This window comes from Microcebus murinus, chromosome 5 (assembly GCF_040939455.1).
Source record: "Microcebus murinus isolate Inina chromosome 5, M.murinus_Inina_mat1.0, whole genome shotgun sequence".
NCBI lineage: Eukaryota > Metazoa > Chordata > Mammalia > Primates > Cheirogaleidae > Microcebus > Microcebus murinus.
Window position 1 is genome coordinate 13,292,288 of NC_134108.1, and position 18,058 is coordinate 13,310,345.

The 18,058-nt window shown below is 36.6% G+C and overlaps 1 protein-coding gene across 6 annotated transcripts in view; it reads left to right on the plus strand.

Moving 5' to 3' along the window:
* SYNE1 (spectrin repeat containing nuclear envelope protein 1) overlaps positions 1 to 18,058 on the plus strand; it is a 438,352-nt gene that overhangs the window by 42,747 nt on the left and 377,547 nt on the right. Inside the window, exon 1 of one of the 6 annotated variants that reach the window (XM_076002858.1) lies at positions 15,827 to 16,312. The exons of the other annotated variants lie outside the window; for them this stretch is intronic. Within the exon in view, the coding sequence (XP_075858973.1) occupies positions 16,273 to 16,312 (40 nt within the window). The 5' untranslated portion in view covers positions 15,827 to 16,272. Of the gene's footprint in view, positions 1 to 15,826; positions 16,313 to 18,058 lie in introns of those variants that run through there. 6 annotated transcript variants of the gene reach the window in all.

The window sequence follows — 18,058 nt, forward strand, 5'->3', positions numbered from 1 at the left end:
AGGTAAATACTGATATTATTTTTACAAGGAGGGATGTGAGAGCTCCTATGAGAATGTTTAAGGTAATTCACTGCAGATTTACAGAGGAGGGAAAGAGAACTTCCAGATATGAGGGTATCATGGGAGCTCTTACTTTTGAACTAGACACGCTGAGGAGGAGAATTTACCAGCTGCCACAGAGGAGCAGAAGGTATCCAGAGTGGCAGGGCCCATTGGAACAGTGGGGCCGGCGGGCAGCTGGGGAGGGAAGTCCAGGCTGTGACTGAGGAATGTTTGTGTGTTGGGAGTTACAGTTTGGCAGAAGCAAGCAGCGTGGAGCACAGCTAGCTCTAGATGTGTTATTAGTGACATGACTAGAAAGTAGGTTGAGGCCAGATTGTAAAAATTTAGAGTTCTGAGATGTGGAGCAAAAATTCTGCTAGGCAACTGTAACCCATTTTAAGGTAGCAAGGGATTAATTTTTCAGTTAAGCTCTGAAAAACTAATCTAGTGTTTGTGAGAAGTTTGAATCAGACAGCAGAGAGACCAGAGCGGGGGAGACCAGAATCGATGATGTATAAGAACTAGCAGGAGCATTTATGAAAGTTCAGGCCTGCGCGGTGGCTCAATGCCTGTAATCCTAGCTCTCTGGGAGGCTGAGACAGGCGGATTGCTCGAGGTCAAGAGTTCGAAACCAACCTTGAGCAAGAGCGAGACCCCGTCTCTACTATAAATAGAAAGAAATTAATTGCCCATCTAATATATATAGAAAAAGTTAGCCGGGCATGGTGGCGCATGCCTGTAGTCCCAGCTACTTGGGAGGCTGAGGCAGAAGGATTGTTTGAGCCCAGGAGTTTGAGGTTGCTGGGAGCTAGGTTGATGCCACAGCCTGGGCAACAGAGTGAGACTCTGTCTCAAAAAAAAAAAAAAAAAAAAGAAAGAAAGAAAGAAAAAGAAAAAAGAAAGTTCAAACTCTGGGTCCACTCCAGTGGTTCTGATTCAGAGTCCGGAGTGTCCCAGGGGTCTGCAATATTAACAAGGCCCCCAAGGGATTCTTAGGCTGTACATCAAAGGAAAGGGTGAGGTGTTTGAACTAAACCTGGAAGGGGAGGGGCCTGCAGAGAGGAGAAGGGACGAAGGCAGTCAGAGGTGACCGAGGTCGGTGCAGGGAGAGAGGGGCGGGCGACAAGAAGACCGTGTGCTTATCTCGGCCGCGGTACTCGCCACACAGCAGTTGTGTGTTTACACACTGTGTGTTTACATGGTTACTTTCCTACCCCGAAGTCCCTACAGGATCCGCTTAGGACGCAGCGGACACTCGGTAAATATTTGTGGGACAACACCAGCCTTTGAAGTCTCAGAGACGCCTGTGTAAATCTGGCCTCTTTCTCAGAAGGCTGAGAGTTCATTCGGTTTGAGGCACAGGCTGCCGGTTGTGGCTGAGGGAGAAGCTGTCTTCCGCTCTGCCCAGTCCCTGGCCCGCCAGGGCACCTCGCCACACCTGCGTGTAGGAGTCCCAGCCCCTTCAGGCCCGTGCATGGCTTAGCCCGCTCCACTGGGCCAGGCGTTCAGAGTGGCCAGTGAGTTCCTGAGGCCTCCCTGGAAAACTTACTTTTCATTTTTGTCTAGCTCTGCAGGGTAGATTTTAGCAAAGTTTACCAAGAAGAGAAAAACTGATAAGTGGAGAAAGGAGCAGATTGTTTAAAAAGCCAAGAGAAAAGCAACATTACAGGTGTTAACAGATGCTGCATATTAAGTGCCACATTGTCTTAGTGTACATGCTTAGGTCTGAGTACACGTGGGTTCTGGCTATCTGTGGCTCTGTAACAAATTACAAAACGTTGGCAGCAAAAACAAGCACTTATATTATGCTTACACATTTTGTGGATCAGGAATTTTGCAGTAGTGGCTTCTCTCTGTCCACAATGCCTGGGTCCTCAGCTAGAAGACTTAGATGCCGGGGCTGGACTCCTCTGAAGGCTCTCTTCCTACATCTGGCAGTAGATTCTTGCTGTTGGCTAAGATTCTACCTGTAGCATCTGCATTTGGCCTCTCTTTGCGACATGGGCATCCTCACAATATGGTAGCTGGGGTCCAAGGGCAAGTGACCTGAGAGAGAGAGCCAGGCAGAACCCTTTTGCCTTTAAGATCTAGCATAAGAAGGCACATCGCTTATTTCTGACACTTCTTATGGAAGTCCCAAAAGCCCACCAATTTCCAATGGAGGGAAAATAGTTTCTACCTCCTAATGGAGTAGTAGCAAGGTTTCAGAACAGTATATAGGACCAGAAATATTGTTGTTGTCTTTTTTGGAAAATGTAATCTTCTACAATATCGTCATATTTTGATAATATCCTTGTGTTACCAAATGGATGGAGCCTATTTAGTGAGAAACAGCAGGTGAAGTATCATCATACTTGTAAATTGACATTTCTTGGTTATAAGCGTATGAAGTCAAATCTCTTCTGAAATAAACTAGAATATTAAATTAATATCTATATCCGAACACTCACATTTTTAAATAGATAAATCTGGAAATAAAATGTGACTCTCGTTGTTAAAAAATGTTAATGAAATAAACAGAGAAGTGACCATCATATAAAATATTATTTAGATAAATAAATAGAAGAGATACATGCATAGTAAAGGTCAGAATTCCTAATTATGAAAGTTAACAGGAAAACAGGGCTATAGACTTCACAAGATTAGCCAGCCTTCAAACCTCCAAAGGCAACCTTCAAATCAAAGTCAGGATATCAAAATGAAAGAATTTGAAATTTTATATCTCATGAATTTAACAAAAGAAAAAGAGTTTGCTATTGTTTCTCTGCCTATTGTGGGGAAAAAATGGTTTCTGCTATGGGTAGTTGTATATTAAGTAGAAAGAGCAACACTTTACAAATGCACAGACATATACATGTACCCCCACCCTCACGAACACTGTCACATCATAGTGTATACAGGGGAAGAGATGCAGGAAGAAAAGAAGGTGTTGAGTTGTTATTCCAAGAAATACTTGTTTCTGGTGGTTCCCTTCAAAGTAAGTCCTATTGGATACTATAACCTTTTTGTAAGTAGGTAAAATATCATATAATAAATGCATAATTATTTTATTGGCATATTGCTTACAGGGGAGAAAACTCGATACTGTAAAAATGGGGAGATGTGATACCATCTAAGTGAGTGCAGAGCTTCATTTCAATCCTGTCTGGAAAATCACCAAAGTGATTAGAAACATTTTCAGTATAAGAGAATGTTTTTATAATTTAAAATGTACTAACTATGTCATTTTTGAACTCAGTTGTTTTCATGGATCTTGGTGAATTATCAGGATTTTAAATGTAAACTTTTGCAAAGTATGTGGCAGTTTTGTCCATATTTCTGCCTGGAAACACGGGCCCTGCATTAGCTGTGATTTCTTTAAGGCCCTGCATTAATTATGGCTTCTAATGAAATTCTTTCTATTATTGAACCATTTGCAACAGGTTTTATTCTTGGTAAAGAACAAAAACACTTCAGTAGCCCCAGGGCTTATGAGTACTCTTCCTATCCAAAGCTTGATTTAATTTATAGAAATGACCCCCCCCCAACAAATCTTTTCTCAATGTATGAACAATTGATTATCCATCTGATAATGAAAGCTGGCATTTTGTGTGTGTATGTGTTCCTCAAGTTACTTTTAAATTACTAAAAATCCTATTTGCTTTAGCTCCCAATCTGTTTTCTATAGATCTTTCGTTAGTGTTCAATCATTGAGTCAAATTGTATCTCCATTTCCTCTGTTCTTTGAGGGTTATCTACTCTTCTTTAATCTAATTGGACTGAATGTGATTAGACTCAGGGAAACACAAAGACAAAGTTGGATTTTTCCACTAATTCTTCACAGCCAGATTTGGGAAAGTATAAAATAATTTTCCCACTTCCTACATCTAATTTTAATGGGAAGGTCAAGAATTTGGCCATCCATTTTATATCTGCTGTGGCCTAAAATATGCCAAGGTTTTGAAAGCCTTTGGTCTATGTGTCATTGTCTCACTTGGAGAATCTTTTTTTTTTTAGAGGAGGGGGTAACCACCATTCCATAGTAGTGATTCTTTAGTTACATCTCTGACAGATGTATGAAGGTAGGCCTCAGAAATTAATCTGATGGCAAAATGACTAGGTTTAGAGATGGAAACACACCAGGTTGCACAGGATTAGTCATCAGGAAACTTGGGGACAATGTACTCATGGAAACTGAGTGATTGAAAGAGGATAACACTGTGTAAGTACATGGGAGTATTGTCAAGTGGGCAGAGCAGGACTTAAAAATGAAGACTATGTGCTATGTGCTAGTGTTTCTGCCATAAATGCCTACTAATCAGTTATTCCCAACCTGCAGTTGTGAACTGTCCCCCAACATCTCTCACCATGTCACTGGACCTTGTTGGTAAACACCATAACATTTTGCCTGCTCCAGACCACTTGAGAACTTGCTCATGCATAATAATTTTTATTTAGTTTACACGTATTCTATATATATAGAATGTGAATATATACGAATAACTGCACGAAGCAAGCAGCTAATGCGGATTAGATTTAACATTAGTAAAAAAAGATGGGTTGATAGATTTTTTTTTTTAAAGAACCACAGCAGGAACAATTTAATAGCTGACTACATGGCTACCAGAAAGACATGCATGGGCATGTTTTGTTGATTAATCAAGGTCCACTTTATTCTTATTTGGCAGATTATGCAATAGTTGTTTCCCAGAACATTAGTGCTAATGCTGCAAGAATTATAAGAGAAAGTTTGTTTAAACTGAATATTTTTAAAGAGATTATAGTCATATCAAGTTGCTAAGATATAAAGCGATAATAATAATCAGTAGCTTGGATTTAGTGCCTATTATGTTCCAGGAATTGTGCTATATGTTTTGCATGCATCTTACTAATTTAGTTTCCAAGCAACCTTGTGAAGTAGCTGTTATTAGTTTCTCCATTTTAAAGATAAGGAAACTGATGGTCTAATAGATTGAGCAACTTGTTCAAGGTTACACAGCTAGTAAGTGGTGGTGAACTTAGTTTGTTCTGACTCCAAAGATCATGTTTATTTCTATGACACCACGCTCTAAAAATAGAACATCTTATTTGATTATTGAACTGTAGTGAAATGCAATATCACTTCTGTCTTGAGTGTTGTCATCAATCAGCTTAATTAAATTAACTTATGAATATTTTAAGGTTCTAAAGAAGTAGTTTTTGAACTTTATTTTGGATAAGAATTGCCTGAGAAGTGTTCCAGTGCAGACCTCTGTAAGCCTTGTCCCAGAGAGTCCCAATCAGGAGGCCTGATGTGAAACCCAGGACAAGCACCACATTCTCACGCCATTGGTCCATGAACCACATTTCCACAGATACAAATCTAGAGAAATGTAATTCAGCCCAGACCATTTTTTAAAAAGCTTCTTTTAAAATTGTTCAGCTTAATTTTATATTAGGAAAAAACTTTATCAAGTAAGTCTTCTGGATGTAGAAGCAGTCCTTTAGGACATTTATTATATTCCCAGATTGAAGACTACTATCTTATACTATGGAGCTTAGAGAAAACCTAGTCAACTGTATACTTTTAGAGATGTGATTTATAGCTCAGACGCAGGCATTCTTACATTTAAGGTTTTGACACTCATTTTTCTAAAGAGAACATGATCCCAACAGTTATTCTTTTAAAGTACTTTCATGGTGGCTTAAAGGAACTAAAAATCATAGAAATGAAAAACAAAAACAAAAACAGCTAAGAGTGAACTGAAGTTCTGAGAGTCTTCTTCTATAAGAACTTAACAGTGAGTGGATCTCAGGGTAGCACACAGACTGGAGTCTATTCTAGGGATCTCAAAGTGTCAACGTGCCTGATAAAACCAGAATTTGGCTTATACATTGGGGGAAATCAATTACTTTGACTACCTCAAATGTTTTAAATACTTGCACACAAACTTAGTAAAGAGCATATCCTCCAGGTGGACTTTTTCATCATTGAGAAGCAACTATAGTATTTACTAAGCACCTGCTAATACTCATCCCCTTTCAGCCCTCCAAGCTTCATTTAGTCCAATTAATGAGATAATATTTGGACTAATGACCACACTGCTTAACTTTAATCAACTAATGACAAGAGAGTCGTGAAGGAAGCAAGACTGAGGGGACAGATGAAGGACATCCCAGTCCTTGTCCAGCTAGAATAGTTAACAGTCAGGTGTAGAAAGGAAGGACAGGTATAAAAGCAAAGAGAAGGTAATTACACAGGATTGAGCTTGGGGGGCTGCCTTTGTATAGGTACAGACACATTTTTAGACAATTCTCCAAATCTCATCTATGAATACAAATATATAGATAAACACTGACACAGTAGATTTTTCCCTTATCTTCATTCTTCCTCCATTATGAGTCTCAAATCATGTTACAAACTGGTGTCAATGAACCTGCTGTGTTTCTTTTAGGATAGGTAGGTGCTATTATCACTATTAGTTTGATCATCTTAATCAGATTTCTAAAAAATGATTGACCAGATTTTTGAACATATGGATTAGAGTGCTGGGGTAACAGACTTTTATAGAGAAATCCTCAGAAAAATTTATGCAGAGAAGGTATAATTTATGAGAGTCCCAAGGTTACATTCTCGGAATTTCATGAGGATGGGTTCTAAAAGCTTCTTGAACATTTATTCCTATATTCAAAATTAGAGAATGACACATTGGGGCTATCTGAGGGAAGGAGAGTTGTGAGGAATGGAATCCAACCTACTTTTTCCTTCTTTTCTCTCCAGCTTCTCTCACTTGGAGAAGTCAATCTCCTCCATAGGGACCTCCATTAGGTACTGCCCAGAGGGGGGAGTTCTCCACCTCTAAGTGCCTCACCCTTAGAAAAGTATTCCTTTCTCTTTCTCCACCCTTTATTTTTCATTGCCTGAGGCTATTCAACTAGGTGTTATCTAAATAGAGCAATTGACAGTGAAGTGTGAATGATAAATAGACCTATCCTTCCCAGTAGGTGTTTACATTCTTCAAATGTTCATTAGACCTAAAGCAACTCCTTGTTTCAGAATTGGTGGCCAACATAGTTTTTATGCTCTATGTGCTTTCCCTGCCTACCCTAGTAAGCCAAATGGCCTGGAAAACACGCCAACACAACATCACTTCGTTAACACAAAACGCCAATGAGCGGATTTCATGGAATCAGTTTAATTCTATAGCTTTTGGCATTATATTAATTAATCCCCATTACCTCTGCTCTCTTTCCTTTTAAGTTACTCTTCATTCCCTCTAAGGAAGTGAGTCACCCTTCAAGAAAGACTTTTGCTGTAGCTAATCTTTCCAACTGCAGAGGAAAGAGCTTTGAGTATCCGGCAATGACGGGTATTATTTCTGACATTTTGTGGCTAACTGGTTTTGTGACATTGGGTGGGTCGTAGACTCTGTAGTTGTTTCTCATCCATAAAAAAGTGCTCTAATTCTAGAATTCTTTTATTCTAGGAGTCCCTTTATTCTGTTTATTTTCTTTGAAGCCCTTCCAATCGTACAATTTCTACCATAAGGCATAGGAAATGGGCACTTGGATAAAAAGCAAGACATCTCGGACTGAAGTGAATTGTTCTAACAGATAAGTAGATTGCTGTACATTTGGATAAGTATAATTAATGGACCCCTCCTTTAAAAAGATAGTGAGAAGAACTGAACACCAATTGGCAAAATGGACAGAAATGGAAACATACTTTAGTTTAGAGAAATTTTAATTTACCTAAGATTGTAATAAACATTACTTTGGCTATTATACTCCCTACAATAAATTGCTAAGGATTATGTAATGACAACAGAAATATCACCCAGACACTTTCAGGAGTGTCATTAAAGATTCATGCATTATATAAAAACATATTGATTACTACTCTTTTTTTCAAATGCTTAAGGCAAAAGGCCAGTCCAAGATTGTGGTTATAAAGCTTCCCCACCCATCCTCCTCCCTTAATTCAGGAAGTGACTAGAAAGAGTTTTGTCATTGCACCTACAAATATGATAATTTCTTAGCAAGAACATTTTGAAAATGTGTGATGGTGCACAAACTAGTGTTAAAATTTTTTTATTATTAAGTCCATAAAAAAATAACAAGTTAGTTGCATCTGACATACAGGAAACAGTTTAATCATGTTTTTCTTTCCTTTTTAAATTAAGAAAATATGATAAAATGTTAATATTTTCTCTGCCAGAGAAAGTACCTCTTTTGTCATAGTAATTGCTCCAAATACTGCCAAATACTGCCGTAATATGACAATTTTGTTTCTGAGACTCTTTTCTCTCTTTGTGAGCACTTAATTGTCATGGATTTTATAAATAAGTTAAATTGCACTTTTTTTATGAAAAGAAGGTAATATGCATTCTTTCTTCTTGTAGAATAAAAAGCATATACATATTATATATACAAATTAAATATAAATTCTCCCCCTTCATCCTGAAGCTACCGTGAAATGTCTCTGAAGGATTATAGGTATATAGCTCTAAATTTCATGGTGCTGCTGGATTCATATACACATGTATGTCCTCCATTCTGTAAGAAATATTTGGATCTTTTTTGTTTCTGCACATTGTGTTTTTCTTTCTTCCCTTGATTTTCTTGTTCAGAAGACCCAGATTCAATACAAGTGCCATTTCTCAGCTAGAGGTCATTGCTAAAGCTGTTATTTAAAAAGCAAAACTAATAATGGGTACTTGGATTCTTGATCTTAAGCAATTTCAGAAGATGAAATAAAACACTAATAGGGAGAATTTCAATCCACTGGGTTAAATGGAGCCTTAGAACCTAACACATTGTAAGGTAGTGTTTACTGGTTAAATTTATTGAAACTGAGTAACTGAGATAGAAAGTTGTCCATTGAAAAATATCTCCATATTCCTGTGTGAGTAAAAAAAAAAGACCAGAGTAAATACCAAGCTAAAAAAGCAATTTTATTTCTAATCTGAGTCCCTTGCCAACCAAAGGGACAAATCTCCCTTTGTTTATCCCTTCCTGAAACTGAGCAGAGATATCTCACACGAATTCCTCTGTATCTGGGCGCCTTCGGGGTAGAGCAGTCTGGGCTGATGCTCACCTTATTGGCAATCTCCACATTGCTATGGGTAGGAGTTTGAAATTTTTTCCCCTCTTCAGTGAAGTAGGCAACAAAAGAAAGATTTCTTACCATGATACTGGGTTTGAACCTTCCTAGATCGCTCCCTTTGTGAATATGTAGAAGGAAAAGAATCCCATCATTTCAACTGCCTTTGATTGTGGGAACAGTTACTGGGCAATTTGCGATTCCAACTTGGTGGAAGTAGGTACAACACACCACCATCTGGAACTTGTTTGGGGTGAAGGAGCCAGAATGAGGACCCAGCACTGAGAGAGTGGAGATCCACGGTGGCCTCAGTGAGTTGAGTCCTGTTCCCTAGTAATGGCAAGGTTGGGCCTCCCCCAAAGGGTCAAGTTGATCATTTTGGTCTTCAGCAACTGCTTTGTTTTTTATAGACCTCAGTGACTTCCTTATCTACCTAACCCAAAAACTATGAGTAACTTCCTGGTTATCCCATTGACATTAAAAGAAGCTGAAAATTATACACTCAGGTGAAGCAAGTGTTTTGAATGTGATCTAGTAAACGTTTTATAAGCAGAGACTCAAAAGATTTTTTGAAAGCATAACAAAAGATATGTTTAAGTTTTGGATGATCAAATATCTACTTGATATTGGGGAAGTATTACGATTTTAACTTTTATATTATATTGCCTAGTGCTGAGGAGGAAAGGTAAAAAAGAGAAAATAGAAGATTGTGGTGTTTACAGATTTTGCTGTGATTTCATGATAATTTAGTTATCATTAACAACTAAATAATTGAAGAATTTAGTGGAGTTGTCAGACAGAGTCTAGACAACACTGAAATAATTGCTAGACTTGCACTTTAAAAAAATTATTTCAGGAACTAAATTGCAAGTCAGAGGAGTGACTATTAAGTAGACTGAAATCACTAAGAACATATCTTGATGACAGGCTAAGGTAATATTTGGATTACTTGTAACTTAATAAAGATGTATTTATTTCGTCAAAGTATGGCCTCAAGCCATGTTTCCACAGCTGTTTTATTAGCATAGAAAATCAAACAAACACATCTTTATCATCAAAGAGAAGTGCCTTATATTTCCACATCATTTTCAACTGAGCACAAGAATTCACAATTCCAGGGTTATCTCCAAGGTCTCTGAATTAATTGCATGTTTGGCTCTGCATTGTCCAAGTATTTGAGAATATTTTTGATGCAGCTTATGTATATTCTTTTTTCTCCTTTTCTTCTTATTGTACCTAAAGCTACTTATGATCTATTCGTCTATTCCAAGTACAGATATGCAACTCTGCTTGTCATTTTTGATGCTATAATTATCTTTTAAAAAAAAATTTTATGTGGCCTTTTCTCTTTTTGATTAAAAAGTTTTTTAAAACAATTTTATAAAACAATGAGTTAAACTCTATACCGGGGGGGTCCTCAAACTTTTTAAACAGGGGGCCAGTTCACTGTCCCTCAGACCGTTGGAGAGTGCGCACTGTGGACCTGGGATGAGTCAGCTGCTAAGCAGGACAGGCACTGGTGGCAAAAACACCTGGAGGGCTGGATAAATGTGCTAGGTGGCCTGCATGTGGCTCTCGGGCCGTAGTTTGAGGATGCCTGCTCTATACTAAGTACTGTTTTACCTGCTTTTCAAACATTAACTCCAAACTTGATTGTACATCAGAATCAGCTGGGAGTCTTAGTAAGCTAGTTGCTGATCTGATTCTGTAGGTCAGAATTAGGGCCGGGGAATTTACATTGCTAACAAGTTCCCAGATGCTGCTGCTGCTGATGGTCCAGGCACTTTGACAGCCACTGATGTATGATGACATAGAGACCATGAGAAATAAATAGCTAATTTATTAATGCTGCTTAATCTTCATTATATAAGTTGAAAATATTGAATTCAAAATAAGGAACCTTTTGCAGGCCCCACATGTCTTATTTTGTTTAAAAATTACCCCTGGATATTATGCTTATCTCATTGTTTTAATCTCCATTTTAAAATTTGAATAATGTCAAACTTTATTTCACATTTTGTAAATAGCTGGTTCATGCCTTTGTTTAACAATGTAATAGTATTTAAGATTTTTCTCATTGATTTCATTTAAATTCCAACCCATATAATAATGTTTTTAGTAGATATTTTTCCAATATACTCTTTGCCTTTAATTATGTTTATAATATATTAGATGTGCATTTTTTATTTTTATATAGTAAGATCTAGTCCTCTTTAGTTACTTTTAGGCCTAGAATGTCTGTTTTCATTCATCAAACATAGATACTAGCCATATTTTCAGGTAGCTGTTATAGTTACTTTATTTACTTTAATTCTCTAAACCATTTGAAATTTATTTTGGCATAAAATGAGATTGTAAATGGATTTTTCTACTTTAATATGTCTTCTAGTTTTCCTTAAACCATTCGTTAAATAATCTTTCTCATTTTGTTTAGATAGACTTAAGTCTCTTTCTGGACTGTGTATTCCATTCCATTCTGTGGCGTGTTCCTTCTCTGCTGTCACACTGCTTTAATTAATGTAGCTTTTTATTGTATTTTAATCTTGGGCAGGACAAGCCATATGTTCCCCTCCCTTGTTATTTTCCTTTTTCATATCTGAGATTTTCTTCATGAAGGAGTCAGACCTCCCTCCTTTTTTCTAGAAAGCATCTATAAAGCTGGCTTTTGACAACTTAACAAAGATCACGATTTTATTAGATTTTGCACAGAAATCTGTAAGTGCAAAGTTACTGCTATAATAACTAGTTAGCATTGGGATAGCAGGAGAGTTTCAGGCTGAAGACATCGTGACAGATGAAAAAATACTCCATTCTTTGATTCTTTTGTTCTTCTCTGTTGCCTTTGCTTTAGCAGATGGTAGAAGGAGTCAGTGGTAAAAATGGAGACAAAAAATTCAATAGAAGCATCCAAATTATTATCTATACTTCACTACAGGCTAATAAAGATCTTTACTACTAAAGGAAAAAAAAAGAGCTGTGTAGGTTAGGAAAACAAAATAATGTACAATTTTATGTTACTGTGGGAAAAATCTTTTTCATTCGTGAAAAGTTATCATATTAACAAGTCAATGTTTAACCATTCATCTATGAAGGAATGAATGTATAAGGAAATTATGGCGCATATATATGTCTGTGTATATATATTACATATACACAGAGAGACATATATATAATGGAATGTTATTCAGCTTTTAAAAAGAAGGCAGTCCTGCCGTTTTTGACAACGTGGTTGAGATGAACTTGAGGACATTATGCTAAGGGAATGGTCTCACTTATATGTGAAATCTAAGTCACATATAAGCGAGTCAAATACAGAGAGCAGAACAGTGGTTACCAAGTGCAGGGGGAGGGGTGGGATAGGGAGATGTGGGTCAAAGGGTACAAAGATCCGGAGATCTAAGGATGAGGACCATAGTTAATAACGTTATAGTATATATTAATACTAGAAATTTGCTGAGTGTAGATTTTAGACACTTTCAGTGTGTACACACGCACACACACGGTGACTATGTGAGGAGATGGATATGTTAATTTTCTTAACTGTATTAATTATTTCACTGTGTATATGTGTAACAAAACATCATGTTCTACACCTTAAATATATATAGTAAAAAAGTTAATGTTTAAAATAATACATAGAAAAATAAGGGATACTTTGCAGTGCCACAAAAACAAAGAATACGTGGATTGTTTTTCTACCCCTGAGATTAGACCCTGGGATAATGACGGTCACTCTTGTAACTTGTTTGTGAAATTAATATTTGAGTCTAGCCCAGGTCTATGTGGAGTAATCCTATAAAGACACCTTGCTGAAAGTGCACCTGTGGTTTCTCTTCCTGCCTGATGTCCATTTGGCATCCACACTCTGTTGATAATTCCACTAAGCCTCATCCTACAGCACTGTGAGTTTAAGATTTAGTGCCAAAAAATGCTATATTAACCATGCTTTTAATTCAATTTGGAAGGTGATGGATTAGAGTAAAATTGCCTCAAAATCTATATTTTGCCACCCTTGCATCTTCCTGTGTCCCCTTTCTACTTCCTTCCTATCACACGTCTTTCTTGCTGCTATTTTGTGTGTGTGTGTGGATATTTTTTCTCAAAGTCAGTATTGTTTCTTCCTGAAAGGAAACAGCATTGCCCTTGGCAGTGCAAACTGAAAGCAAAAGGTCATGCTGGTTGTTTGCCCCCTCTTGAGAAGACAGGACATGTCATTCTCAAACCAGTTGGCATCTTCGTTTTACGCCACGACTTCCCTTGTTTTTGCACTCTTACCTCAATGGGCTGAGGTCCTTCTGGCTCACAAGTACACCAACACTGGAGGGGTAAGGTGGTAATGAAACAGAGGCTGTTTCTTCATCTAGAACTCCCACCCCCCACGGCTGTGGTAGTGTTGGGAAAAAAATACTGTGGTATTGTTGAAAAAAAAAAAAAAAAAACTTCTCAGGAGTGTAAAGGAACTAAGCTTATGAGGATGTTAGGTTTAGGTTCTGTATCTTCTTCCTCTTTTTCTCCTTGCTCTTGTGCTCCCCCACCCCTGCCCCCGCCAATCACCAGTATACCTAGTCTTGGCACATAATTTGTGTGCAACAAATGCTTCTTGAGTCATTGAAGCAACCTAGTCCTCCTTTAGGACCACAACCCCTTTTTAATCTAACTTTTCATTGCCACAGTTCCTTGCTATTAGTCAGTAATGAGTAGCTGTTTACCAAATGGAAATAAGGTTTATGTAAGAAATTGGACAGGATAGGAAATCCTATTTGTAAAGTGACAGAAAATCATCTCCCTCTTATTTCTTCAGTTTCTTAGAAATTCTCCCCTCCTTAGAGTTTTTGTTTTATTGCTTTTTTGTTTTTTTTCTGGTCACTTTCAGCAAGGGGACTGGTATGAATAAAAGGAAATTTTAAAGTAATAAAAAGTTTAGCAACTTTTGACTTTTTTTTCCAGGCCTTGAGTGAATACAAGTGAGAATTTTGAGAATTATGAGGTTCAAGATTCAATGTTGAAAATATTGGTATCAGGTGGAGAGGAACACAGCAAGTGACAGAGGATAGAATAACAATGCCAGTAAATGCAAAAAGACACTATAAAGTTCACACTTTTCTCTGACTTTAAATTTCTGCACATGCCATACTGGAGGATAAACTGCTAACCTTTAGGGGTGAATACTAGGTGCTGGGCCTTCCTCTTAAGGTTTCAGGGTCATTTTATTCCCAATAATTAATTAACTTAATTATCCTGAACATGTCAAGATAAAGGAAACCTAATGGCTCAGATTTGCTCTGTCAGTATATGCTGGAATGTCTTACATTTCACGTGAAGCTCTCATTCTTAGGGTTCAGAAGCAGGTGGAGGTAAAAGGATCCATGTAAATATTTTAATAAATAAGCAGATTTCTCCTGGTTTATAGAAACCTCTTAACTTCCCTGCCTTTGTTAAATGCATATTTGAAGGGGTGGGAACCTGTGGCCTTAAAGTAACAGGTGGCCTTCTAGGTCCTTAAGTGTAGCTTTTTGACTGAATCCAAGTTTTACAGAACAAATTCTTTTTTTTAAAAGGGGTGCAGCCAAGGAAAGATGATGCTTTTCTTGCCTCCTTTTAAAGAAAGAACAATCTTGAAATCTGAAGGCTAAAGGCTCCCCACCCTTAGAAGATGAATAAATACTGTGTGATAAATTTTGAACAGAATTTACATAAAATATCTGATTTAATCTTTGTAGTGATCCTGTGAGACTTTCCTTATTTTTTGAATCTATATTTTACAAATGGGTAAACTGAGGCATCAAGTGATCAAGACACTTTTGTGGGGTCTCATGATAAGTGATGATACTGGGATTCCAAGTCATATCTGTCACACTCCTCATGCCCAGCATTTGTTGAGGAAATTTTCATTTCCCTTCCCCATCTACTGAAGAGTTGATTTGGTTTTTTTTTTTTGTTTGTTTCCCTATAAATCATGAGAATAATCAACATTCTTTATAAACAAACTTTTGGGCATGAATAAATTTTTTATGACAATAAACACTCCTTACTCTAAATGGTCTAGAAAAATGAAAACATTCCCATTACTAATTTCACTGTGTTGTTTTAAAGGGCTTAAGTAGGCTACGACTGATTTGTATTTTGCCTTGAAATTTCAGGCCAAGGAGTTATTTGACTGTAGGCCTGGACAGACTCACAAATCTGTAAACATTTCTTGCTTGGAAATAAAATCTTAAATCATCTTACACAGTATAGCATGGAACTTTTGAAAGACTATGTGTTCTTATACTTATGTTTGTCTTTCAAATGCTTTTTTCTTTAATGATATTTTATATACTTACATAATGTAAAACCTCTCCAATATTGTTTGCATATTTTTAAAAAAAAAATGGTGTGATTCCCTTGGCAATGTGCTATCATGGGCATTTCTAATATGGGAATCATAATTTCTAATAATGGGTCACAATATTAGATATTTGGGAAAAAATTCTAGAAATTTTAAAGAACAAATTAGAAACAAACAAGATTATATCTTATGTAAATATAAATATAATAAATTAAATGCCATTGTAGTATTGGTCTACAAAAGACTCATTTAGTTTCCTCTCCAAATTTCTAAAATTAAAACTTTATACATATTTCTAAAGTAATAAGCCTTGAAATTTTTGTAAGTTGAATGATTTTTTTGGTACCAAAAACATCCTTAAAAGTTATTGAGATTTTATGTTATTTTATTTTTTAGCTTTATTGAGATATAATTGACAAATTAAAATTGGTGGGTAATGTGATGATTTTGATACATACGTATGTTGTGAAATGATTACCGTAATCCAATTAACACTAAGATTTTTAACCTGATAAAATGCCTGAATTTCTAAATGTCAAATAAAAAATGCCTCTTTTTTTTCCACCAAAAATGCATGTGAAGCACTTTTTATAAATCGATGTGGAAACTGTTTTTGTAGAAATGCTGGCACTGGGGAGTAGTGCATTTGGTTAGTAAGCAAGCAGGGGGTGAGGGTAAAGAATGAGGGAAGAATAGTATGCTTTTATAAAAGCGTTGCTATAGTGATAACTTCAGGAGGACGCTGCTGGGAGAGGTGGAAGTTCCCCTGGTGAACACTGTGTTTGGTTTAGATACTGACTGAATTGGGATAACTTCTAAAAGTCACTAAAATAGGTGGGATATGATAAAGACAGGCTACAAGACTCCGGGTATGATAAAAGGTACTTTTCTCTTGTCTTTGCGTGTGTGTGTGTGTGTGTGTGTGTGTGTGCTGACACTTTTTCTTCTGTTATAATTCAAGTTGGAATCCCTTGTACAAAAAATGTAATAATAATGAATATACATAAATCAGGCTTTAAAGCAACTCTAAAAGATTAAAATCTTTTCTTCCTATTGTATATGAACCTAAAACTAATGGAAGTGAAATGAATTATATTGATTTACACTCATGATTTTGGAATACCTAAAATCAGTATTCATCGTGGAAGCTTGAATAGTGAAAATTTAGATGATTGATGTTTAGATATTTAAATGTCTGCTGTTTATAACAGCTGAATATTGTCCTCAAATCAATGAACAAAAATACTAGGAAGCCTGAGTTTTGGGTGAAAAATTTGTTATTGTCTGTGAATAACTTCATTTTCGTTTTACTATTCTTTTTAAATTCTAATTTTTCAGTACATTGACTTATTTCATATCTTTATGTGAATATAATGGAATTATTTCATCGTAATTTTATTGTTTTCAGATTTCTCTTTTCCCCTGCCTTATCAAAGTATAACTGGCAAATAAAATTGTATATATTTAAGGTGTATAAAATGATGTCTTGATATATATACACAATGTGAAATGATTGCCAGCATCAATCTAATTAACTATCCGTCATCTCACATAGTTATCTTTGTGTGTGCATATGAGTGTGGTGAAAACATTTAAGATCTACTTTCTTAGCAAATTTCAAGCATATTATATATTAACTATAGTCATGCTGTATAATAGATTTCCAGAACTTGTTCTTCCTGTATAACTGAAAATTCATACCCTTTGACCAACATCTCCCCATTTCCCTCAACCCCCAGACCCTGGCAACCTATATTCTACTCTCTGCTTGTATAAGTTTGACTTTTTCAGATTCCACATATAAGTGAGTTCTTGCAGTATTTGTTTTTCTGTGTTTGGCTTATTTCAGTTACCATAATGTCTTCCAGTTTCACTCATTTTGTTGCAGATGACAGGATTTTCTTCTTTATTAAGTCTGAATAATATTCTGTTATATCTATCTATATCTCTATCAATCTATCTAATTTATCTATCCATTTATCTATCTATGGACACTTAGGTTGATTATATACCTTAGCTACTGTGAATAATGCTGCAATGAACATGGGCATGCAGACATCTCTTAAGCATACTGATTTCATTTCCTTTGGATATATATCCAGAAATGTGATTGCTGGATCATATGGTAGCTCTAATTTTAATTTTTTAAAGAACCTCCATAATTTTTTCAATAATGTCTGTACCAATTTTCATTCCCACCAATAGTGTGCAAGGGTTGGCTTTTCTCCACATCCTTACCAACTCTTATATTTCGTCATTTTTAAAAAAAATTTTTATTTTTTATTTATTTATATATTCTTTTAAGACAGAGTCTTGCTTTGTTGCCCAGGCTAGAGTGAGTACCGTTGCCTAGCTCACAGCAACCTCAAACTCCTGGGCTCAAGCAATCCTTCTGCCTTAGCCTCCCAAGTAGCTGGGACTACAGGTATGCGTCACCATGCCCGGCTAATTTTTTCTACATATACTAGTTGGCCAATTAATTTCTTTCTATTTATAGTAGAGACAGGGTCTCACTCTTGCTCAGGCTGGTTTCGAACTCCTGACCTCGAGCAATCCGCCCACCTCGGCCTCCCAGAGTGCTAGGATTACAGGCGTGAGCCACCGCGCCCGGCCCATCTTTCATCATT